The following is a 25,769-nucleotide window of genomic DNA, read 5'->3' as shown; positions in this document are numbered from 1 at the left end:
ACAAAATCATATTGCATTTCGAATAATTTGTGTCTAATTATTCGGTCCAGTATTCCCTCAAGGGTGTGCATTTAACCTACTTCCTTCGCTTTCCTACTAGGACCTTCTGAGCTTTGACCATGTAAACATTGTCGCTGTGATTAGCTATCTCTTAATAAGCTTCTGACATTCAAGCTGGATATGAATTGATCAACAAATGACAAACTGAAGAAAACTGAATAAATAATAACTCACTCTGTCATCCGGTCAGCACCATGACATTACTGCACAATTAAAAGTAATTTTCGCTGTACTTCCCAAGCTTTCTATTCAGCCAAAGAGCATTAAAAATTTGGAGTTAGCCAAAGTCAATTTTGACAGTTATTGATCCACATGCTCGGTTGTTTCTTTGATTGACAGGGTTCTGAAAATATCGAAGAACAATTAAAGCTAAAAATAATGCCCATATGGAAAATAATTTACTGATACTCCCATACGAAAGCGTCTCACTATAGGCAGTCAATACTACCACAAGCCACGACCTACTGACGTCAGCATCAGGTTTAGAATCCTCAACAGACCTATCATGAAAATAAAACAATCCAGAAAATAGAATCAAATTATCATGTTAAATATCTAGTTGATAAACATTCGAAATTTATAAAATGCTTATTCGTATTACTTATATTTGCAAAGTTTGCAAATTTGCTATAATTTATGTTCTGTAATACTATCACGGTGGAATGTCTAGAAAAGGGAGGTCAAGTATTCCCACTTTCAAGTTGTGACATCGAGTACTGCCCGCTTACCTTGCGGCATCGAAAGAGGGACCAAATGTCGATCGGGTCCTGTCTTTGCTTGGCGATGGATTGATGTACTTGGAACCCAGCGACAAGTGGCAGTGTTTTCCACCACCCACTTAACACAGCCTACCACATAATGAGAACTTTTGTCCGGATCTAAAACATTTAAAAAGTCAGTTACATAAACTTATTTTCTCTAGAAAAAAAAATTGTACCTTTGAAATTTAAACTTACGGTCATTGCGAAGTTCCTTCTGCCGAGAAGGAATTAATCAATATTTTGCGGAAGCACATGAAGAACAAAATCGAATAATTTCAGTGGATGTTGTTGTTGACGGTTATAGTTTTCCTCCACAGCCGGTAGATGTTTACATCCGTCGGGTGATTCCAGAGAGGGAGATGATTGTACTGCTACATCGCAGTTCTTACTGCTCTGCCACAGCTCGCGCATAATATTTTCTCCTGCAGTTGCGTCGAGTTTTTGTCCCGGAAGTTTTGCCACCTCACAGCAATCAGAACAGGAGCCGTAGCATCAGGGAACATCATTTCGTTTGGCACCAGTGATTTGTTCTGGACGTCTGGCTGCCTTTGGTATCGTGGTCGATGCAGCAATCGGCTAAGAAAATGTTGACCCAACTCGCGATCAAACAAAAAATTTATCGCCATCACAAACACTCCCGGTTAAACGGAACCGAAACATTCCAAAGCGAAAAAAAAACAACGACAAAACAAAACAAACCCGTATTTTTGACGTTTCCTTTTGTGATGATCAGGTAACTGGGATGCCAGGCGCACGTAAATTACCGACACTTTTTTTTTTACTTGACTGAATATGAAATTTGGAATGGCTAGGGAAATTTATTGACGAAATCAAATATGTTTATGTACAAACAACCGTGCTTGAATTTGTCAACTTGGGAATGCAAGCAAACACACACACAATCAAACCAAAGATATTTGTTTAAAACTGTGTGAGGTTTAGATGTCAATTGATGTGAAATTAGGTCTAAATTCGATTAGATCAAGAAACAATTAGGTGTTCAAGCGTTTCTGGCTCGTGTAATTTTATGAATTTTTTGGTGTGTATGGTCTGAAGACTTCTGATCTTAAAAAAACTTCCAAAACTTTGGTCTCGAAACCCTCACCACCTAGACCAAAGATTTTTGGCCTGAAGACATTTGACCTAGGTTGCCGGAAAAATACTGTGTTTTCGACTAAAGATATCGTTTGACAAAAATCTCGTATGGCATAAGGCCGTCTGGCGTAATGGACGTTTGCCGTAGTATATTTGAGTTTTTCAAACATCTGTGATTTTTCCCAAGTTCTGTGACACAGATTCAGTGATAAATTTTATCTCGAAATGTTTTGATATTACAGATTATTCTGTGAATTGGTAACCCTGCCTTCGACTTGAAGAACTGGTGCTCCAAGACCTTTGGTTTAGAGACAAGAAACCTGAAGATCTTCTTCCCAAGGCCTTCGAAACATGACTTTAAGTGTAAACATTTTCAAGACTGAGTATTTTTAGCTTAAAGGCCTTCAACCTCGAAAAGTGTCTTGATTTTTTCGTGTTCAATATTCAATTAACTCTGCTCTACTTACTTGACATTGAAGACGGTGCTCAGGATCGCGGACTCGGTGGTGAAGGTGATTTCCGCGAATTCCGTCTTGATATCGTCGAGATCGGACGAGGACCGGCCCACATTCGGCGGTTCAGTCCCGTGGTGATAGTGATTGCCTCCGAAACTACTTCCACTTCCGCTGCTGTTATCATGTCCGGCTCCACCGTGTGGGGAGTGCTGGTCTTGCTGCAGTATCAGATACGATACCCCGTGCTGCGAATGGATCTGCACCGTGTAGGTGGTGACCGGTTCCAGATTGGTCAGCGTCAGCTTGGTATCGTTGAAAGTTTCCGACGATGGATTGAACACCACGTTGGAGGTGCATGCAGAACACTTGATCCGGAAAACGATGTCACTACGATACTTACTGTCTAACTGTTCGTCGATGCCTTTCTGCGGTGCGTTCCAGGAGAGGATGGCACTTGTTTGATCTATGAACAGGAGGGTGAGATTTGTCGGTGGCCCTGGAGGTTTGTAGCAGGGCATATGTTTTCCATCCCTCGGATGCCGATAATGGCCACTCAGGCAGGGACAGAAGGGAGAACCTATCTTGTTGGTTTTGGAGTTGAGCGGGCATATGGTACAGGTTTCGACCTCGGCCGAACGGAATTTGCCCACCGGACACACGTTGCAGGTTTGCTTCTCGTGGTCTGGCTCGTAGCCAACCTTACAGCGACATCCGCCGCTCAGAATGGTCCACTTGCCATCGCCCTTGCACAGATAGGTGGGCGATTCGTAGGCTTCCGCATTCTCGACGCAGATTCCCGTCTGCTGCTCGATAATTGTTATCTCTCGCCCGGTTGGGGTTTCATTGAAGTGAGCAAAATTAACCGTCACAGCCGGGCATGTAATGTAATACACCTTAACGGCCAGCACGCTGATGCAAGCGCCCTGATCCCTGAAGGCAAAGTACACGCCCTTCTTCGCGACGGCTATGCTCTTGACCTCGACGTTGATGTCCACGTCCGAGTTCTGATTGAATCGGCCCTCGCCGGCTGCTATCCTTCCGATCAACTTGTAGCTTTCCGGCTGCCAGGGAGGTGGTTCCCTCGTTGCGGCATCGAATTCATAGAACAGCAAGCTGAACGTTTCCTTGCAGGACAACGCGTTGCCCGGGAACAGCGAACAGTCCCGGATCGTGAAGTGGATCTCGATGTACAACCGATTGGCCGGCCCCCGCTCGATGAACGGGGACCACAACCAGTTGTTGACGTTGTTGTAGGCCACATCGCACACCACATAGCTCCGCCAGTTGATCCCCTTCACGAAGTTGGTGAACGATTCCTCCACCCACTGGAAATGGAAACAGAGAGAAAAAAAGACAAACATCAAAATCAATCATTCGGTCAACTTTTCGGGCAATACACATTAGGCGACAGCTAGAGGCGATAAATTATGAGTGACACGCTTTTGGGTGCTAATTAGAATTATTGTTTGGTACGGATGAAGATGGATTGATCTCTCGATGAAGCCGGGAAACGCATGCGACACAATCGTTCACGGTCCACTATGCTTGGAAGAAAGTGGGCTTGATTTAAAAATCAATCAACTTGATTTGAATCAACTAGGTTCACAATTTCCAATATTCTCTAGTCGAGTCAGTTTGAAAGGGGTTTTTAAACTATGACATTTTTTGTGAAATAAAATTGATATGGAACATTAGATGATAATTTTAATAGCTAGATTTGTACAGGTTATTCATGTCTTAAGTAATTTTTTTACGGTCGCCATCTAATAATAATATATTTTGTGTGATATTAAAATTCGGATAACTTTTTTATGTGGGTATTTATTTAGTGTAATCTTATACATAATCAGTTGTCGATCTCCTGTAAAAACTAGACAACCATGCCTTAGGGGCGATAATAGGGTACACCCTATCGGGACTTTATACTGGGGGTGCTTCATTTTAATGATGATTTTAAAATTAAACCATAAATTTGATTCAGGAGATGTTTTTTGATAAGATTTTTCGTTGAAACTTTTTAGGCAATTCGTCACTAGTATGATAGAAGTGTTGAAATGAGTAATACCAACCAATGAAATATCAACACCTCGGTTTCAATGTTTGAATAGGGTAGTTGTGTATTGAGATTTGTCATAAAAACTGGAACAGATATTTTATTCTCAGTGATTCATTCCTCAATCAAGAATTGCATTTTACGAAAACAATAAAAAGCATTTTTGAACCGAAGCGCACAACATTTTTGGCAAAATTAACTAACGTTTTAAATTTATTCTTCGACAACATTGATTGATTTGTTTTAAGGAAATGCTTGTATCATGAAAACCTTGAAATTCCAATTGATATGAAGAGAAAATTTTGTGTAAAAATTATTTGCTAACACACTATTGTCATTTTTACACGGTTTTAAGATGTCTTTTATACACTGCACAGTAAACAAGATGTTGAACATATGTAGATCCTTCAACAAATCCATGTAGAGTTGCAGTTATGAGAGTTTAATTTTTTTTCATTTGCAACAGCAGAAAAAATGACAAAAATTACATAAAATGACAGAAATGTCAAAAATGAGAAAAATAACAAAAATAACATAAAAACAAGGATGACAAAAACTTAAAAAATAAAAAAAAAATGACAAAAATGAAAAACAATTTCAAGAATCATAAAATTATGAAAATGACAAAAAAAAATACGAAATTGTCGAAAATTGTCAAAAATAACAAAAACAGCAGAAATGATAAAATTATAAAAACCGAACGACAAAAATTACAAACATTTAAAAAAATGCAAAAATAACAAAAGTTTCAAACATGATAAATGTGACAAGAATGCCGATTACAAAAATTGACAAAAACTACCAAAAGGTATGATAAAAATGAGAAATACGACAAGTATGAAAAAATGCTATGTTCCACTATGTCTTAACTTCGATACAACTAATTTTAATACAACTTTGCTCATTCCGGATAACTTTTAAACAGCTGATTTCCACTGTGTGTTGTTGTTTACAGGTCAACTCTATGTCAATTCTATGTTTCGTGAGCTCCAGTTTTCCTAATTTTCGTAAAAATGAGAAGCATTTCCCCAAAATGCGCAGGAATATCGATCACAAATGTTGTTCCTCCTCACCACTTCGCTGAATCAGATAGCGAAAATTGAAGAAATAGACATTGGAGCGGTTCAAAATGCTTATCAGAAGTATGATGAGTAAAGCAGCTTCGTAGACAAATAAAATCTGGGCAAAAACCAGGTCCGGTGGACAAAACTTTGGACGGAAAAGTCATGCGTGCTTACGCCAGTAAGAAGACAGCCTCAGTTCGGTCTAAAGACAAGAAGCAGAAGAAGCCGAAGCGGAGTCAAAAACAAGCTGCTTTTGTCAAACAAGAGCTCGTAAATTTTATGATTAACCGCTGTAGGGAAAATCCTTCTACGTTATCGTCGATGACAAAATCTACTGCAAGTTTGATTACAAAACGCTTCCGGATGACAAGAATTACACTGTTTGGGATGGCCAAAGTTTTGACGAGACAGAGATATCTATTCTTACCGAAAAATTCGGTGAACCGGCAATGGTTTGGCAAGCCATGCTTTCCGAGCCGTTCGTGACCACTGACACAATGAATACAACTGTTTTCGTCCGAGAGTGCCTGTACCGTCGCCTGTTGTCCGTGATCCGCAAGCATGATCACCCAGTACTGTTTTCCCCGGATTTGGCATTAGTTCAATAGTCAAAAGACACGATGGCTTTGTAGCAATCCAACAAAGTCCAAATCGTACCGCAGGAGATAAATCAGCCAAATTGTCCTCAAGCGAGGCCGATTGAAACTGTTGGGCCCTTACCAAATCATATTTGAGAAAACATCTCAAGCCTGCAGATTCTCTCGAAAACTTCGTAAAAGACTGGAAAAATGTTACCAAAATCATTGCAAATCAGTATGACGTCATTTATTCCACATGAACAAAAAAAAACATTTCAGTTGAGGTCCAATAAAGAAGTTTATTCATTCAAATTTCAAGAATTCACAATTTTCGTAGTATTTATTATCGTTTCTGTGTAGGCTTTCAAACCACATTGGCTCTCAGAAGATCAGTGAAACTTGCCTCAGCCGGTAGTATTCCATGTCGTACATCTGCGTATTTACAGAAATGTATCCGTCCGTGCTTGGGCTCTTTTTTGAATTGACCCGTATAGCCTATCATTGAAAGCTGGTCCTGTGTACAAAATGTGTTGAACGTAGTTTTTTCAATTCGGTTAAGAACGAAGGCCACAAAACCTGCGTTGCCACATTTGACCACTTTCCAGAGCCAATGAGGGATAGCGATTTTACCTTCTGCTCCGGACAAATAGTTCTTCGTAAACTCTGGTACATTCAAGCCACCGGTATAAATTGTACATACCCCTCGATTTACAATTATTAAATTATTCGCCAGCTCTTCCAGTTTCCACCAGTTACCACCTTCGGAATGAATTGTCTGAAATAAAATATTCACTAAAATAAATAGGGTTCATATTCCAAGATATCTTTTTTTTCAATTACTCTATACATCGGTACGACATTAGCAAATGTATAGGTGGTACGCTTCCAAACATGATCCGGAATATCTCGGTCCGGTGTTAAGTGTCCTCTTTGAAGTTCATATACTACATTCTGGTTTGGTACATTCTGGTTTCCATGCAACACTTCTTTCTGACTATTCCACGAGTACCAATCATTGATTGGTTTGATTTCTGTAAGATCTTTGCAGAGAAAAGGGCTGAAATCTTTCTTTTTGCTTCTCGTTGCTAAGTCGTCTCCAAAAAATGTTCCTATCAATGTGTGTTCGGAATATCTCGTTGTACACTCTTGCTTGTCATAGCTAACTTTGTACAAAGGCAGGAAAGTGTCGGTGCCAACTTTGAACCCTATTTGGTAGACGGTTCCAAACGTCGTCGATGTAGCGCCCTCAACCCAGAAGTATTTCGGAGCCTTCGAACAATTTAAAACTCTCGTTAAATCGCCATTTGAAGAGCACGTGACTGTATTTATTTCTGAAAATTGTAATCACTCGTTATTACTAAATTTGAATGCCAAAAATATTTTGTAAGGACACCTACGATCACCACACCCAACAAAAATAGACTCTCCGGCATTCCATTCGTAGATTCCATTCAGCGGTTCCTTGAAACGATATATCCCGGCATCGAAGTGTAAAATTATTCCCAGTCTGTTCGTTCTTGAATATTCACCCAAGGTAATGCGACAGCCCGAGCTAGCCTGAACTGAGATTGCTGAATGAACCATTCTCAGCAGCAGTAGAACTGATAGGAGGACTAACATCTTGAAGGCTGGAAACACAACTGATCTCGTCTGCGGGCTGTATCAATCTTTATACAAAAAGAGCGCCGGTTTGGTTAACGATCATTGCAGGATCTTTGACTAGGGTAAGAATTCCTCATCCTTAGATAAATCAAATAAGAGAACTTTTTTTATTTGAATAAAAATCGGTAATTCTAATGAGAAAATTACCTTGAGTTTTTTTTTTCAATCAAGTCTCTTCAAACTGGCAAACAAATGTACATCTACCTTTGCTAACAAAAATAAATTTTAAAATGGAAAAACCCATATGTCGTATCAATTCCATTTTGATGATAAGTTTCCACCCATCGTTGCAACTTTAATATTAGGTACTTTTAATGTATAGGTTTCAATGTCGAATTTGTTAAGCTATGTTTTTTATTTGATTTGGAACTGGTTTTTTATCGATTGTCTTAATCGAAAATTTGCCTCTGTTCTTCTGCCAATTTATGATTCTTTATGAACTTTTACGAAAGAAGGTATTTTGGTTTTTCCAGTGAACAAATAAATTTTTGGTTCTATTTTTTTGAGAACTCGAGACTTTGATTTAAAAATGTTAAAACAAAATGTTGTTTTATGTTGATAGCATCCAATATTTAATCATTTATTTTATTGAATTTGAAAAATCGGATATGTTTTGATTAATTTGTAAACAATTTCATTCGAATATCATGCACAAATTGATATAGGAGATAGTGGATATTTAGGGATACGAATCCACTTTTTCAAAAAAAATGCAAAGGTTTTCAATACAACAAATCATCTTATTAAACAAAAACTCATTTTAAAAAAATTTTTTGAAGAAAAGTGGGTTGATTGGAGCAATCCTACATGTAGTTTTCATGTGGGTACTCTCTTCAATACAAACAAAAAAAACAAAGGGACCGTCCCTCACTTACCCCATAAAGCGGGGTTAGTTTTTGTATGGTAGGCAAGTTCTCTTACTTTTCTCTTAACACTACTACATCAGCTCCTGCACAGTACTTTCTCCGACTAGTTTTCTGATTGAAAAACCATTCACAGCGCCCCATTTGTGCACATCCAGTTTTCTTTGATCGGGAGTAAGGCCATGCATTTTCATATTTTTCGCGAAAAAAGACAAAAAATTACAACGTATACTTCACTTGGATGTAAACAACAGTACGCAGCCAAAATTTGGTTGAACATTACACGATATTTTGAATGTCCAAAGAAATCGATTTTTATTATAGATATTTTAAAAATTATTCGAGTTTTGTCATTTTTTTTGATGAATTTATATGAGAGCCCCGCTCTCCCTAAGAACGGAATACAGAATGAGGGTGTCAACACAATGAATCATGTCAAAACTTGTTCTACAATACAATAAATCGTCTCATGATGTAAAATTTTATTTTAGTTCAACTTTTGATGATTTTTTTTTAAATTATGTGGGTTATGCCATATTTTATATTAATTTTGTATGGGAGCCGCACCTTCCCCCCCATATTTAAGTCGGAGCAGTTTGAAATTGTTAAAAAATCTATCTCAGGCCCAAAAAAATCACCAAATTTCTGAAGCTTCGCTTCTTTGTTTGCGCATTAGGATGACAATGAATGTATTTGAAAAAAATTATCATCTGACCGTATACATTTTGGCGATTGGCTAAAAAAAACTAATCTGGGACAAATTTGGACTTGATTTAGGACTATATATGTACCCAAAAGCGTGACATATCCTTTCCGTTTCAACACTAGTGTTATTGCTTCTTACTCGGCAAAAGATCGAGGTTCGAATCTTCTGTCATACTCATCACTGTTGTTCGAACTCAGCAAGTTTTTGACGTTGCATAAATGCTTAGATTCAAGGTAGAAGCAAAAAAAATCTGTGTTTTGATGAAAAAAAAAACACAGACTTTCTGTGATTTTACCCAAAAATTCGGTGACAGTTTTCTGTGGTTAATTTCATTCTAAAGTCATGTCAAATTGCGTCTTTTTTCATTTTACTTAAGAAAAATTGATGAACATAACCAATTTTATGATACTACTCCAATTCAAAGTTAGTAATCTAAAATTAATATTGAAATAAACAATTTAATTTTGACAAATCGTCTTTTTATTGTGCCTGATTGTGGTACAAAATATAATTTAGTCATGCTTTTCTGATGGGAATTCTAGACGCACAGTAAGGCTTAGTATTTGGCAAACCTTCTCATTTACGAAAATGCAGTTTATATTTTGACTTTCCAAAAAAACTCGAACTTAACAAGTTGGTATTTCAGAGTTGACCAAATCGTACTTCAGAAGGGTGGTGAAACGTGCCGCACTTGGTAGCAGTCCCGATTTGACATCCGTGTATTTGCAGAAATGTATGAACCCGTGATCGGCTGTAGATGTATAAAGGCCTTCGAAACCTATGACTTTAAGTTGGTCCGTTTTACATAGATTAACCAGTCCATCTTCTTCTTTGGGCAGATTACGAACGAAGGCCACAAAACCTGCATTGCCACATTTGACCACTTTCCAAAGCCAGTGAGGTATCGAAATTTTGGTTCCAGTCAGAAAATGCTTAGGCAGCTCCGGTACATTCAAACCACCGGTAAAAATGGTACATTCCATTTTTCTAGCAGTTACAAGAGCCTTCGTCAAACATTCCAGCTTATGCCAATTACCTTCGGAGTTAATTGTCTGAAACAAAAAGTTTATAAAATTACGTGGGAATGTGATTTTTTTTGTGTTTCTTAGTTACATTGAATATCGGCACTATATTAGCAAATGTGTAGGTGGATCGTTTCCAAAGATAAACTGGCATATCTTGATCTGGTGTCAAATGTCCTCTGTGAAGTGGATACTTGTCTTTATCCATCTCGGGTAAAAAGTTGTTTTGATTGTCTTTCTTGTAAAGATTGTCAATTTCTCCAGTGTGTCCTTTGCAGGCGAAATTACTGAAAGCTTGCTTCTCCAGTCTTTTAGCATCTCCAGGTCCAAAGTATGCACCATTCAAAGCATGCACGGAGTAAGTTGTTGAACATTCCTGCTTGTCGTAGCGAACGCTGTACAGTGGCAGGAAGTCTTTTTTGATTTGGTCAATTTCGAATCCAATATCGTAGTTGGTGCCAAACATTTCGGAAACACTTTCCTTGGTCTCAAGATACGCAGATATTTCACATTCAATTTTTGATTTCCATATGTCTGTTGACTGCACGCATTCGGCACTTTTAGTTTCTGAAAATAAAGATTACTCTTATTTTTTCTTACAGAACGTTCTAAAAACACATACTTCGATCACAACTAAAGAAGATTTGTTCACCGTATCTCCACTCAAACAATCCTTTTTTTGGTTTTTTGAAAAAGTATTTTCCGTTAACTTTTTCTAGTATCAGCGCCTTTCTAAAATCTTCGTCATCCAAAGTAATCCGACATCCTATATTGATGATGCAGTTGGTAAAATTTTTTGTGAATGCTTACATGCTATTTTGATTTCTAAAAACGAAATCGGTTGACATTTCAGGTCAGGTATCTGAAACACTTTATACATACCGTGGAACGGAACTGAGACATATGGAATACTCCCCCGTTTGGTTCTAGAATATTGACCGGAACCTATCGAACGGTTTGAATGACTATTGGCGATCACTGAATTATCAGTTAGAACCAGCACCATAAAAATAAGAATCAACATCTTGGAAGTTGAAATACAACTGAACTTGTGTTCAACATCTTTCAGGTTTTTATACTAGAAATCTTCAAGGAAAGACTGCATGATCACGCGTAGCGGCAGGATTTAAGGGGGAGCGTTATTCTCAGATCAACCTGAGGAAATAATATTAAACAACTTAATAATAGTTTGAAAATATTAATTTGTAATAAAAAAAACTTATTACTTAAAAAAAATCAGGAATTAAATAGGAAAAGACAGATAAAATTGTATTGAAAATAGAATTGATTGGAATCGTCGAACAAAAGTACACCTACCTTTGCCACTAAAAAAAGCTTTCAAAATGGAAAAACCCCGTCATTTGTAGTATCTGTTAGATTTAACGATTTAATGGTTTTTTGTTATGATGCACAACTTCGCTTTTTTTTAATAAGAAGAAGCTGTAAAGCCATTGGTTTTCCCCATGTGATGATGATAAGCATTCTCCGAGTTACGAATGACGTTACAATCTGAGGATTTGCGTTGAGTTTCTTATAAGCATCATAAAATATTTCGTTGCATGTTGAAATGTTCTTCCTTAAGCTTCCAGTTTTGGCACGGATTGGCACTAATTTTACAAACTACACTTTTATCCACTTCTTTATAATCATAATATACTCACATTAAAAACTTCAATTTCTTATGATAAGATAAGTTCAGAATATTGTCATGAATTATTATCAAATAACTGAATTCTAGCAGAACTTTGAACGTGAAGCATTGTATTCCATCATAAACTCATGAGTTCAATAAAGCACTTCTCTTTTATCTGAGCCAAATGCTTCGTGAGATTTGTCATCGAAGAGCCGTGAATTATTCGAACCTACCGTAGGTTTCTGAGACCCATCATAAATTGTCGATTTCTAGTATGACCACGACCAGGATAAAAAAGAACTCTTCTATCATTCTAAGTTCCACAATTAGCTCGGCAACACAGAAATCCACCTTTCTACGTAAACTTTTAAGCACGTAGAAAAAATTTAAAATAAATTTTAAATTTATAGCATTGACTCTTTATCCGTTCGTTTAGAAATCATAGGAGAATTTGAATGATCTCTTAAACGCACACATAAATTAAAAAAATTAAAAAAGGACACCATTTAGTGTAAGCAAAAAATAACAGGGTATAAGCCGAAGCGGATGGCCGAAGGAAGAACTGAAGCAACCCGACCATATGACAACATCAAATTTCTTGTTTAATCTCAGTTAATTTTGCATTAACGAAGCCTGCAGTCCAGTTCAAAATTGCGCCAGAGAAATACATTATTGAATAAAAAAAAATCTAACACTAGGTTTGGAATGTAAGAAAACAACCTGAATGGGGTGCGATGCATTTGAGAAAGGTTGAAGCCAAAGGTTCACATTAAGGAAGGTTTAATAGAGTTAAGAGAAGCTTCGAAGATTAGCATTAGTTTCCTGCAGTCGCTTGCTTCCAACCGTGGTTGCTTGTTGATTCATATTTTTCTAAAGCCCAAGATTGCACTACACATCATCCTGCTTTTTCTGCTTTTTAATCTTTGGGGAAACGAGGAAAGATGAATTCAGAGCAGCAGCCACTGTGGCACGATCCCTCTTTTGCGGCTTGGATTTTCTAAATGGATGGGCGGGAATTCGACCTTCCTTTCGTACTCTGGGTATCCACATCTGTTTTTGTTTAAGTTTTCCCAATATTATTATTGATGCGTTTTGTTTGTGTTGTCCCTGATATTTTTTTTCATGATTGTGGCAGCGCTGCAACATTGTTGGCTTGTGGCATCACAGATGATAGCTTCGCAAAAGTGAATGAATGTATTAACATATAATTGAAGAGCAGCGTTTGGACAAGGTGTCATTTGTCTTTTTCTCATGTAGTGAACAAAAAATTCTTCACTCATGACTTTCTGTGTAAAAAATTAGAACACTTGCTACACCGTTTCAGTCCATCATGATGCCGAAAAAGTCTGTCCCTTACTCCAGAAACATCAATTTGGGTGTTTCTAATGCTTCCAAACTTTCGTTCAACACTTTTTTCGCTATTGTTCTTAAATATGAATGGACTACCAAAATTATGCCTAAAACCATAATTTCACGAAACATCCTAATCTAAATGGACCCACCTCTCCGGCAGGGCAAAATGCGTGGTACTGATCATTACAACCCAGATATCCACCAGATAATCGCCGATGGATATCTTACTCGGCAACAGCAGCAGCAGCAGCAGCAGCACTCATTCAACCGCCACTGACACTGGGAAAAATGACAACACTGGACCGCGTTTAGCTTTAATAATAATTCCACTGAATCAGATCGGATCGGACTAGGCAACAGAAAAACAGAATGGGGACCCACAGCTCCCCGTTTAAAACCGTGTTCACTATTTCGCTTAGAAAAAGGTGAAAGAAGCAAAATAACTTCGTCATCACCACCATCATCATTTTGTCCCCTTCGCGTCGTCCATCGTCCATATCATGGTTGTTGGATTGGGATCTTTCTCAAAGATTATCAACCTGAATCTGTATGTAAGCAAGTAGTGCTTGGGCAGCCGCCGGCTTCGGGGGACAGCGAAAAGTACCCTCGATCATGTTCTCCATTATTTACACACCATCTGAGCTAAGCTGAGCACTTCTTATTACTACCCTGGCCTAGTCTAATAGAAGTGAGTAAGCATTCGAGGTGTGCTTTCTAATTTCACGAACCCTTCCTTTTTGAAGGAAAAAGGGGGGTAAATTTGTTTTGAAATAGTGCAGTGGTTTCGTTTATTGATCTTTGAAAAGAGGAAGAGAGCTACCCAAGCTCATCTGACTTCTCAACAATAGTAAAATCAAGCATGTTTTTGACAAAATACTTTCTTAAACAAGATTTAATGAGAACCTTAGCTGGTTGCTCCCATGAAACAGGTACGAAAAAGATTACCCATCATTGGTCTGAAGCAAGGTTGTCGAAAAAGTTTCTTTGATTGTGTCGAAATATCACTGTAATTCTGGAATTATGTGATTTTGTCAAAATTCTATGACACTTTTCTTTGATTTTTAATAAAACTTCGTAAGCGTATTGCAGATGCTAAACCAAAAAAAAACGTGAAGAAATGGAGTATTCGAATCTTTAGAATAAGTTTTTCTTATAAATGGCACCTGTTTGTGGGTATGCTGAATGGGTAAATAGACTCAAACATGTTACTTTATAACCTTTTTAAACTGGCTCTAGTTATTCTTGTTACCATATAGATAAAAATTATCTAGTTTAGTCTTGATTTGATCGATTTGATGTTAGATTTGTTCTACCTGGCATTTGCTTTGAGTACCTAACAGTAAATCATGGAGATAAGTTTCTCAAAAATCTAAGAAATCTATGCTTTTACTAGAAGTTCTGTACATAGATTCTGTTATGAAGATTTGCTCAAAATTATGAGAAATTACAGATTTTTCTGTGATTTCGGCAACCTTGATCTGAAGAACGTTCTATGAAGTTCAAAATTTAAGTTCTCATTGATACTTTCCAGTTCCAAAACAAGTATCAATGACCTTCTATTCAGCTTCCCAAAAATCGTAAAATTAGAAAAAAAAATCCTCTCCCTATCTCAATTTCACCGTAGTTCATATCATCTTCTCTTGATTATTTACTGTGTTCATTACATGGGGCCGCCATGGTGCCACGCGCCGAATCACAAACTAGACATATTGCGGTTTGCCGAGATTTGTTAAATGATTGCTTCTTTCCTACATTTCCTACATACATATATCGCATCAGAATGGTCACACAAGAAATCAAATAACTTACTGAAAGAAAACTTGCCCGGCATGGGGATCAAACCTCGATCTTCGTGGTGACAATCGAACACGCTACCACAAGGCCACGCCTAGATGTTTTTTTAACTGAAACTAAAACTCGAAGTGGTGATAAGTGGCGTCGAACCAGCCAGTCAGGAAGAAAGCACCTCAACGCACTTTTGTGATTTTAATTTCGTTTTGAGTAATATTGTGGCCTTTTTATAACTTAAGTTCATTACAACGTACACGTAGAAATCATTTTTGCAACTTTCAAGTTCATTAATGAGTACATAAAGTTAACTCAAGGGTATTGGCCAGCAGCTCTGTCAGCCAATATGTAACTTTCAAAGCCTTCATTTAAGTAAATATGTGACTTTTGATTGCTTGGGAAAGCTTTTTATATCACATGCCCGTCCAATAAACATCCTCAGTACTCCAATAAACAATCCTTAAATAATTTTAAAGTAACGTTTACATAAGTAAATTTTAAGTTTTAGGTTTGTTCGGGAGAATTTAATACTTTGCAGCGTATCGCCTGCTCGGAACCCAGACTTTCGGCCGAAGGTGTTAGATCGAAGGTCGCTCGAATCGAATCGAAGGTCAGATCGAATAGGACGCTAGTTAGTCATCCGATTTTATATTAGGCGAGATGGACATTATAATAGGCCAAATTAATGTTAGGCCGAATGAGGTAATAGAAAGAGTATTCTTTGACCAGAAGAAAGAATTATATCGTTCCATTGAACGGAGTTTTGCAATGAGATAATAGATGTTGAACAAAATATTTTATGTTAGAATAACCTCCGGCTAATTTTATCCGCTTTCTGATCTTGAAACCGGATCTCATGCTCAAAGGAATTCATTTGACACCACTGCTGGTGCCTGGCGAGGTATTGCTTGAAAAGTATTCGTGTATCGCTAAGTATCAGCAGTGATGTCAAATGAATTGATTGTTTGTCAATGCCAGAAGACATACCCCATATTCAACACCCAATATAGGACTCTGAACAGTTCATTTTTGATCTGAACACTTAATTCAATGTTATAATCTATATATATAAAAAGCAATTTCTGTATGTTTGTTTGTTTGTTTGTTTGTTTGTCCTCTATAGACTCAGCCGTCTTAAGTGCTAGAAAGCTGAAATTTGGCATGGATACTCATTAGGACCAGGAAGGATGAAAAATGTTTTCAGATTTTTGGATGACCCCTTCTGAAGGGGGTCGTCCATACAAGACCAATATTGTTTTCACGATATTGACGTTATTTTTCGTCGGATTGTGTTGAAAATTTGCACATGAGTGTGTGGAAAGACGAGCAATCGATTTCAGGTGTCAAATTTTGTGTAAAAGGACAGCCAAAGGGATCGTCCATATTAACTGTTCACTGTTTTTGCGATATTGACGTTATTATACATCGTATTCAGATGAAAATTGGTACACGATAGTATTGAGTGACGTGCAATCGATTTGAGGTATCCAATTTAGTGTAAGGGGCTGGCAAAAGGGGTCGTCCATATTAAATTTTCAGTATCTTAGTGATATTGTCGTTTTTATACATCGGATTGGGATGAAAATTTGCACTTAGGAGTTATTAGGGACTAAAAACTGATTTCACTTATCCAAACTAAAATCAGGGGTCGGCCAAAGGGGTCGTCCATGTTAGCTATTCCCTGTTGATGCAATATTGTCGTTATTATTCATCGGATTCAGACGAAAATTGGTACACGAGGGTTTTGAGAGATGAGCGATGGATTTCAGGTATTCAATTCAGTTTAAGGGGCCGGCAAAGGGGGTCGTCCATATAAACCTTTCAATATTTTTGCAATATCGACGTTATTAAACATCGGATTGGGATGAAAATTTCCACACGATAGTTTTCAGGTACGGACAATCGAACTCAGATGTCTAATATTTTGCCAGGGGTCGACGAAAGGGGTCGTCCATATAAATTAATTTTTCACTATTTTTAGCAATATTGACGTTATTTTACAATGGATTGCTTTGAAAATTTGCACACGGGAGTTTTGGGAAGGGCCATAGATTTCAGATATCAAAGTTTATATAAGAGCACCTGAAAGGGGTTTAGCTTTTTGGCTATAATTGCGTTGTTATGCAGCGATTTAGTCGAAATTTATACACGTGGTTTTTGATTCCTGATTTCATATTTAGTAGCAGACGACAGACGAAGTGATCGTCCAATATTTTTGCAATTATTACTTAACAATGAATCTGGAAAATGCAATTGACATTCATACAAACTGTTCATGACATATTCCAAGTTGAAAGCGAAACAGAGTTCGTATGGGATCAGCTAGTGTAATATAAACGTAATGATGAATTGGTACAAATAAAGACATATTGAAGAAAAAAAAATACCCAATGAATTTTTTGCCTCATAAGATACGAAGTTACAGTCTTCGACAAATTTGTTCAGCGGAAAATTTCCTTAGAAGATTTTTAAATTATCACAAAAACCATTAGCCGGTTCGGTTCTACAGAAGAAACAAAAATGATGTTGGTAAATTACGTATTCTTAGGAAGGGAGAAATATCATCGCCTTGCGAAGGGTTGTTAGCATATTGCGATCTTGAGCGTACGAAACCGGTGCCATAAATATGATAAGATTGTATGTCTCACAGAAACCAGACAACCATATTTATGGTTGATTTAACGCTTGTGTTCATCGACATTTTTTCTGTGTGTAGTTCAACCACTGACCATACTGACTGGACACTCGATTTCGTTTTCTGGATAATTTTTCCAACAGTACGCAATGTCGATTCCAGAGTGCGCATCTATCGATTCGAAGAAATTCTATCCCAGTTAGGAAACGTCACCCAGATTTAAAAATAAAACAGGCATTTTCTACGATAAAATCGGGCTAAACAGGACCATTTTTCCTACAGGGCATTTTTTGTCAAATTTTTTCAGGTTTGCCACCTGCCGTCGGTATTGCGAACCTGCCAAATCTAACAACAAAAAATTAGACAGACAATCGTTGAATTTTTGTTCTAAGTGTCATGTCAGTGTGGTCAGTGGTTCAACCAGTTGAACTCGGAAATATACACCCACAAATCAGACTTTACTCCAATAATGACCTTCTTTGGAGGTGGAATTATGGCAAAAGATTTCATGCCAGGCCGGCACTTACAAGCTCATCGCTGAAATTGTCCTCCCAGCGCAACCGCATTGCATATGTTCGAAAGAAAGCTAAACATATCCCATATAGTTCACTTTTCAGTGCATTTTTGGCATAGAGTTAGCACCGAGCGGCCTTGAAATTTCGCAACCTCTTCTTTGGGTGTACTAATGATGGGTCCACAAATCGATCATGAGTGCTTAGAATGGAACACTTTCCGTAAACTTACCAAAGGATTCTTGGAACTGTCTCACTGCAAACCCAGAAGACATGAAATTTTTTTAGAGAATCACATATAGATTGGAAGAACTTCATAATATCAGTAGCATTCTAGTTGAATGTTGGAAATATTCAAGGACTGATTGTGTTCATGTTTTGATCAGTTCTTTTAGAATAATTACCTGATAAAATCTGTTGTTGAAATTCAAAGCAACAAATGTGCTGAATGTATTACTCAAAAGCAATAGCAACACTAAAAAAAACTACACCATTTCAGCAAAACAAAACCTGGTTCCAACCCAAATGACACTTCTTGCAGGAGAAAAAAAATACTTTCCCGTCATCAACTGGTGGTGCTAGCGTCCTAGTCAACGAGTCGCCAGAATACCACGAAAAACCCGTCCGTCATCCAGACCAGAACCAGAATCATTGAAAAACAGAAATACCTATAAATTAAACATAAACGGACAGACTTTATCGATTTTATATATTTTCTTGCGAGACTTTTTATTGGTTTTAATTTGAATGCTTTATGCGTTGTTCGAGTATGACGATGATGCTCGCCCCGGGAATTCGATCCTGGCCCGAAAACCGAACTTTGAATTGCCACATCCGTTTTGGGTTTGCGCGAAGTTTCTGTTTTTAGTTGGGGGTGTTGAGCTTTGAAGTTTTTGTTTATTTTGCCTCTTTTCAGCTTCCAGAGAAACAAAAATAAAAAATAAAAAATCCCGTCTGCAAATATCAGCAACAGTCAGTCAGAGACACGGGCTTTTTTTCAAACCATCTTATGGGAAAGGTACAAAAAAATTTAAAATATCCGAACGTTGCATTAATCGAACGTTGTCTCGCGGCAAAACTATTTGTAATAAATTTCCAAGTTTGAATTTTGATTTGACTTTTGTAACTTTTACCTGGGATGCAATAATTTATTACCACAACGACGAAGACGACGAGACAAACAGACACAGATTCTGTTTTGATTCCGGCTAAGGTCATTCCACCGCGCGATGATTCATTACTACACTTAAAATAAAAATATTAAAAACAACACTAAATTCTTCAAAGTCTGAAAGTCCGAAAAGGTCAATCCATTGGCCCCACATTCAGCGAGATTCAGCGACCAGCCATACGCATTGAAATGTGTATCACTAATTATCGGTCGGATCTAAAGCAATTCATCCGGGGCTGCTGCTCGATTTAGCTTTCAATTGATCCCCCACTATCAAGTTTGAGTAGATGGAAACGGGATGAATGAGGAATAACGACGCAGGTCAGGACCGTAGTCCATTTCATTCGTCAATGTGTGGTGCATTCGAGGCCTCTAAGCCCGGATCGATTGATGGAGGTGTCACCCATATGGCAGATCGGTTAAGCGGTCAATAGAAAAGGGTCTGGCCTTAGATCAAGCAACAAAAATTATAATGTCGAATCGTGAAACTTTTAATATCTAACGATTGAATCGTAAAAAATGCTAAATCAAGCTTTAGGGTTACGTAGTTTGTGAAGGTATCCTGAAAAGCCCTTTCCCGGCTCTGACTAAGTCAGATGAATTGGTTCTATCAAAATGTGTCGCAATAACGCTGGGTAATTGTGACACTGACATAAAAAGGTTTCACCGTCGAAGTCTTTTTGTTTGGTAAAACCGAAAGGGTAATTATAATGTAGGTATCTGCTCTTTTTTTCACTCATCCCTGATGTGACTGCCTACAATATTCTCGCGCTGAAGGAGATGGTGCTGTAATCAATCTCCAATTAGTGTTTTGTGTGTGCGTGTGGATGAATGCTGGAGGTGATGCTACTAATTGGCTTCGCATTATACCGATAGAGGAGTTGGATCAAACTCATATTGTTTAACGTCACAGCCGATCCATTCCATCATGCCGCCAGTTGTGATGATTGAAAGAAACGAATTGGCCATATGATGGAACTCATCTAATTGGCTAGGTCAATAAAGGCTGACACTAGTCGTCTCTGAATGGAATTGCTATGCCATCAAAAATTATTGACAATTGAAGCGGGCCCCTTCCATACAATGTTCTGTTTGCTCGATATTATCATAAAAGCTGGCGCTCAAGTTAATACCTTCTAACAAGGACTGCATTTGAAAGGAACCGAAGGGTAAAAAAATTAGCATCAAATGACAACATCTTAAAGTATTTTTAATAAAAAAAAGTTAAGTGGTAAATTGTTCATCCTGCTGAGAAGACCTTTAATCTTAAAGCAGTAAAAAGCGTCTCAATCATTATTAATATTGTTTGTTAGCGAAAATCTCAATCCATCAATATTTGCTAGTATAAGAAGTATCAATCATTTTTCCCTGAAAAATTCTGTATTTAGCGATTTTGAACCGAAATTGTACAATTTTTTGAAAAAAAAAAATAGATAAACTTATTTCTATCCAATGATAGATGGCTTTTTTCTTCTCTCAGAAGTACAGTATTCAGCACTTTCCCGTCACCCACTAGAAATTTTTACTGACAAATTGGGGGCCGATTTCCTGCTGCGTCGATTTCCTAACGACGACAACTAACGCCCCCCGAAAAATCACTCTTAGGAAATAAGAGAAAAAATCAACCCCATTATCATTAGTGTCGATGCGCGCTGATTCCTCACGCACGACTCGCACGCAGCGACAATAACGCACACTTAAGTTATTCAAAGCTTTGGAAGAAGAAAGAAGACGAGAGATAAAAAAACCCGATAAACGATGGCCACACCGGGAGTTTCGGGGCTGTCACAACACTCGTCGTCAGAGTCATCATCCAAATCATCTTTAATGGCTTTTTGCCCTTAAATTCTTCAAAATCACGGACCTGAAGAATCACTTTTTTTAGCTTTCCAGGGAGGATGAAACTAAACCGTAGCACACGCGCGTCTTTCAAAAGAAAGAAAAAGAGATTCGTAGCGAGCTGAGGAGGAATATGGTTTAAATATTTTATGTGATTTGATGTCGTCCCCAAATCGTTATCTATTAAAATCTCATAAATTCCCATTAGGTGGCCGAGATGAACGCCAAGTGAGCCCATTCGAATCACCTCGCTCGCTGCTGCTCACTCGTTTAGCCTCATCCATTGGCCAAATTGGATGTTTGGATCAAAACGAGGTGGAGACCGCCCCCTTGCCTTCGACTTCTTCAATCTCTTAAGCCAGGGAAAAGTGAGATCAAATTTTGAAAGTATATTTTACCTCCTCCTGGGAGCTGCTTTGGCTTATGAGCCCAAAGACCCCTGAGGTCGATAGTAAGCGACAAAACCTACACCTTCCGGCAGGGAACTTCGATGCGCGAGGAATTTAGTCAAGCGAACGGAGGAAAAATTGTGGCGATGAAAATTAATTACCATTGGTTTTTGTCGACCCACGGCACGCGGTTTAGAGAGACACTTCCTCCCATTTCTCCCAAGCAAAAAAGAAGCGAAATTCAGCTGATAAACTCCGAATATTCGATTCGGAATTCAGCTTGACCTTAAGAGTCGAGTTGAACCGAGGCAGATAAACTTTTAGCGCTCATTTTACTGTCACTCATCAATCGTAGCGCGCGGCTTCCAATTTTTACGACCTATCCGTCAAAGTCGTCGTCCTGCTGGGGGGATTAAAAGTCCGAGATTTTTAGGTCATCCAGAGTTAGAGCTAAAGCTCCACTTAAGTAAGTATGTGTCTAGTTTGGAATTTGATCCGTAATGGATTATGGTCGATGCGCGGGAGGAATTTCTAATCAGGTCAAACATCAGTTTCGAGAATGTGCAGTTTTTCTTTTGTTGAATTTGTGTCCTGGTGTTTTTTTTGTTATTGAAAAAAATTCAAAAAAATCAAACCAGAGCTTCAAAAACAAAACTTAGAAAATTTCGCATAAAAATATCAATTATGAAATTTTATGGCACTATTTTAAAACAACTTTTATCCATTCTATGCTTTAGTTCAATTCTTCTGAAAGAATTTAAACCAGAAGTTCCATAAAACAAGCTCTTAAACGCATACTTAGCCTTTTCAATTATGGCTATAGTATGCTATATAGCTGAAAATTTTGGTTCTTTTTGAGACTTTCAAGTCAAACAATTTAACTGAAAAAAAATGCAAATCCGTCTTTCAGTAAGACGGACGAAAATAAACGAATTTCTGTAACTTTTACGTCCTTTGCTGAATACTAATTCATATAATTTCTTTTTATTGTCAGTATCAGGAAACTCTTCCATTAATAAAATTATTCTTCCTCTACTATTTGGTATACTTACTTGAAGACATTGCAGGTATTTTGCAAGTTTTTTTTTCTTAGCGTTGGATAGTTGGATAAGCTACCACTTTAAGATACGTACATACTTAAATAGCAGGTTTTCAAAGATTAAGACTCAAAACATATAAGACTCAAAAGTCAGAATGGAAGACACTACTCTAAGCTCAACTCTAGAGACTTGAGACACAAACTTAAAGCCCTAGGCTCATGACCCTGGACTGTGAATTAAGAGTTTAGAATTCAAAATACGGAACATTCGACTCAAAACTCTCACTACGTTTTTTGACTAAGTTCTAAGTGTTTCATAATAAGGACTATCGACTTTTGACGTAGAATGCTCATCTGTTGATTGTTTTTTATGCTCTGGATATAGGAATCGAGACGCAAGAGAACTCGAGATTCTGAACTCAGGGCTTTGGATTATGGGCTCTGAACTATGAAGTTTGGACAAGATTCTATACTCTGACTGGAAAATTGATGCTAGAGACTCCACATAGACACTGACATCTGAACTATGAACTCAGAACTCGAGATCGGAACTTAAGACCCGCATCTTATGACAACGGGTTCTGGACTCTGAGGTCTGGATTGTGGCCCCTTAACTCAGGACTTTGGACTCTGTGCTCGAGACTCCGGAATCTGGACTTCGGACTTTGAACTGGACTTAGACTTAGATCTGAGCACTAAACCCTAAACTCTGGAATCTATACACTGGACTCTTGAATCTAGACTTGAATCAAGGACTCATAACTCAAATTTCTATATTTTGAACTCTGAACTATAAAGATGGACTCTGAAATCTGAACTGTGGACTCTGGACTCTGAACATTGGTCGTTAGATTATAAACTCTAAACTCTGTATTTTAGATAAAATTTGACCCTACGCTCAACTTCAGACTGTAAACTCTGGACTCTAGAGAACAACCGGCTCTACTCTAGGGCACGAGGCATGGGTATTGCTCGAGGAGGACCTGTGTACATTCGGAGTATTCGAGCGACGAGTGTTAAGAACCATCTTTTACGGCGTGCAACGAGCGAGGCGGTTAGACCAAGTGGAGCGAGATCTGGCGAATGTGGGATGTCCGAGAAATTGGAAAACGGTTGCCATGGACCGAGTGAATTTTAGGAATTATGTTAACCAAGAAATCGAGATCGGAAATTGAGACCCTAAACTTTTAACTACGGGTTCTGGACTCTGAGGTCTGGGTTGGGGCCCCTTGACTTTGATCTCGAGACTTTAGGAATTTAGACTTAAGACTTCGAACTCAGGAATTTGTACTCTGAACTCTGAAATCTAGACCCTGAGTCAAGGACTCTTAACTCTAAATTACTTATATCAAACTTCGGACTACGAACTCTGTAATTAGAAATTTGGACTCTGAAATCTGAACTGCGGACTTCTGATTATGAACTCTACACTCTGTATCACTTTGTATTCAGAATTGAGGACCCTACGCTCAGAACTCCAGACTGTAAACTCTAAAATTTTAACTCTTACCTCTGGATCGAATTGTATACTGTGGCCTCTAAACTCTGGACTCCAAACTCCGAACTCTGAAGCACTGATTCTTTATGAATGGAACGACTGTTTGGGTTGATTTTTGGAAGGTTTTTCTAACGTCTATCAAACTCGGATTTTCAAGTAAACTCGACTGTTTTTTACTCCAACGTCTTGATCCTCATTGGATCTTCATCATGGGCTGAAATTTATTGTTTATTTAGTGAAAAATCGACTAGCAATGTTTGTTGATTCTTACCGATAAAGTTTCGTTTTCTAGTAAAATTTGATTCAGCTTATCTTGAACTGCTGTCATAGGGTTTCTGTGTTGGATTATGCTGGTTGTAATTTTGTGAGATTTGTCGATTATGAGTTATAAAGTTTAGTGGTATGTCCCATTTTCAAAGAATATTCGTTTATCTGTTGAATTTTAAGAATTGGGCAGTTCAAGATTAGCCGAATCAAACTTAACTAGAAAACGACACTGTATCGGTAAGAATCAACAGAAATTTGAAGTCGATTTTTCACTAATTCAGCAGTAAATTTTAGCCCCTGATGAAAATCCCATAAGGATCGAAACGTAGGAGTAAAAAACAATCGAGACTGATAGCCGTTAAAAATCCTTAAAAAAAAACAAAAAAAAACCCCAGATTCTAATTCTTGGTTTTTGACACTAAACCTTGAGGTGTAGGCTTTGGAATCTGGACTTATGATTTTGAACTCTGAATTGAATTCTTAACTCTAGAATCTAGAATCAGAACTCTGAACTCAGAACTCTGAACTCTGAACTTTGGACTTGGGTTGGATTGGATTCTGGAATGAGTGCTGAATATGACAAAACTGAACTCTGTATTGCGGACTCAGAATTCTATACCCTGAATTCAGGATTCTGAACTTTTCACTCTGAGTTCTCCACTCTAGACTTTGAACTATGTACTCTAAGTTTTGGACTTTGAAATTTGAACTCTGTACTCTGGACTGTTGAATATGGACTCTGGTTCTGGATTATTCAACCTCGACTGAACTCTAGACCATGGACACTGACCTCCAGATTATGGTATCTTTATCCTAGATTTACTACAACAAAGATACAGTAAGATTGGCAGTTTCACTAAATAAGACTCAGGCCTAAAATTGGCCTGAAACCTAGAAATTCTACACATGATTGTAATAGACTACTTAAAAGACGTTTGACTAAGCATAAATTAAATGAAAATATTCCTCTTATTTCAGCTTGTTTGTGAGCATTAACTGTTCATTAAATACCGTATGGAACTTAAAAGCTGAATAACGGTCCATTGGAATGCACATCAATTGAACCATTTACAAAGGCACATAAAACGCTCGAATGTTGCAAAACCGTCCACGAACTTTGAATGCTACTGTTCAAGTTGTTTGGCGCCTTTTGGTAGGACGATGTTTCACTCAGCTTTCCTTTTAAAAAAAACTTTTCCTCATCCCATCAAACTGTCGCTTCAAATTTGTCTCTATTTCCACCTCGCTTGCAGGCGTCTTTCATCCTCTTTCACAAAAAAAGAAATTAAATTGCTTGTGGTCCACCCCTTTTAGCCAAAGTCAATC

The 25,769-nt window shown here is 37.9% G+C and overlaps 3 protein-coding genes across 12 annotated transcripts in view; all 3 read right to left on the bottom strand.

Annotated features, from left to right (window-relative positions):
• LOC129753037 (ephrin type-B receptor 5) overlaps positions 1-25,769 on the bottom strand; it is a 153,856-nt gene that overhangs the window by 11,814 nt on the left and 116,273 nt on the right. For all 10 annotated transcript variants that reach the window (XM_055748833.1, XM_055748855.1, XM_055748861.1 and 7 more), the window contains exon 4: positions 2,384-3,696. In XM_055748833.1, the coding sequence (XP_055604808.1) occupies positions 2,384-3,696 (1,313 nt within the window). The remainder of the gene's footprint in view (positions 1-2,383; positions 3,697-25,769) is intronic.
• LOC129753092 (uncharacterized) lies at positions 6,359-7,716 on the bottom strand. The gene is made up of 3 exons (XM_055748896.1): positions 7,464-7,716; positions 6,907-7,397; positions 6,359-6,841 (listed from the first exon to the last, which is right to left on the bottom strand). Exons 1-3 carry the CDS (start codon positions 7,684-7,686, stop codon positions 6,431-6,433), a joined length of 1,125 nt encoding a protein of 374 aa, XP_055604871.1. The 5' UTR covers positions 7,687-7,716; the 3' UTR covers positions 6,359-6,430.
• Positions 9,835-11,430, bottom strand: LOC129753087 (uncharacterized). The gene is made up of 4 exons (XM_055748891.1): positions 11,202-11,430; positions 10,942-11,085; positions 10,411-10,886; positions 9,835-10,349 (listed from the first exon to the last, which is right to left on the bottom strand). The coding sequence occupies exons 1-4, from the start codon at positions 11,341-11,343 to the stop codon at positions 9,924-9,926; spliced, it is 1,188 nt and encodes a 395-aa protein (XP_055604866.1). The 5' UTR covers positions 11,344-11,430; the 3' UTR covers positions 9,835-9,923.

The sequence above is a fragment of the Uranotaenia lowii genome, chromosome 1 (genome assembly GCF_029784155.1).
Source record: "Uranotaenia lowii strain MFRU-FL chromosome 1, ASM2978415v1, whole genome shotgun sequence".
NCBI classification, from domain to species: domain Eukaryota; kingdom Metazoa; phylum Arthropoda; class Insecta; order Diptera; family Culicidae; genus Uranotaenia; species Uranotaenia lowii.
Note: the sequence above shows the minus strand (reverse complement) of the source record. Positions and strands in the feature narration are given on the sequence as shown.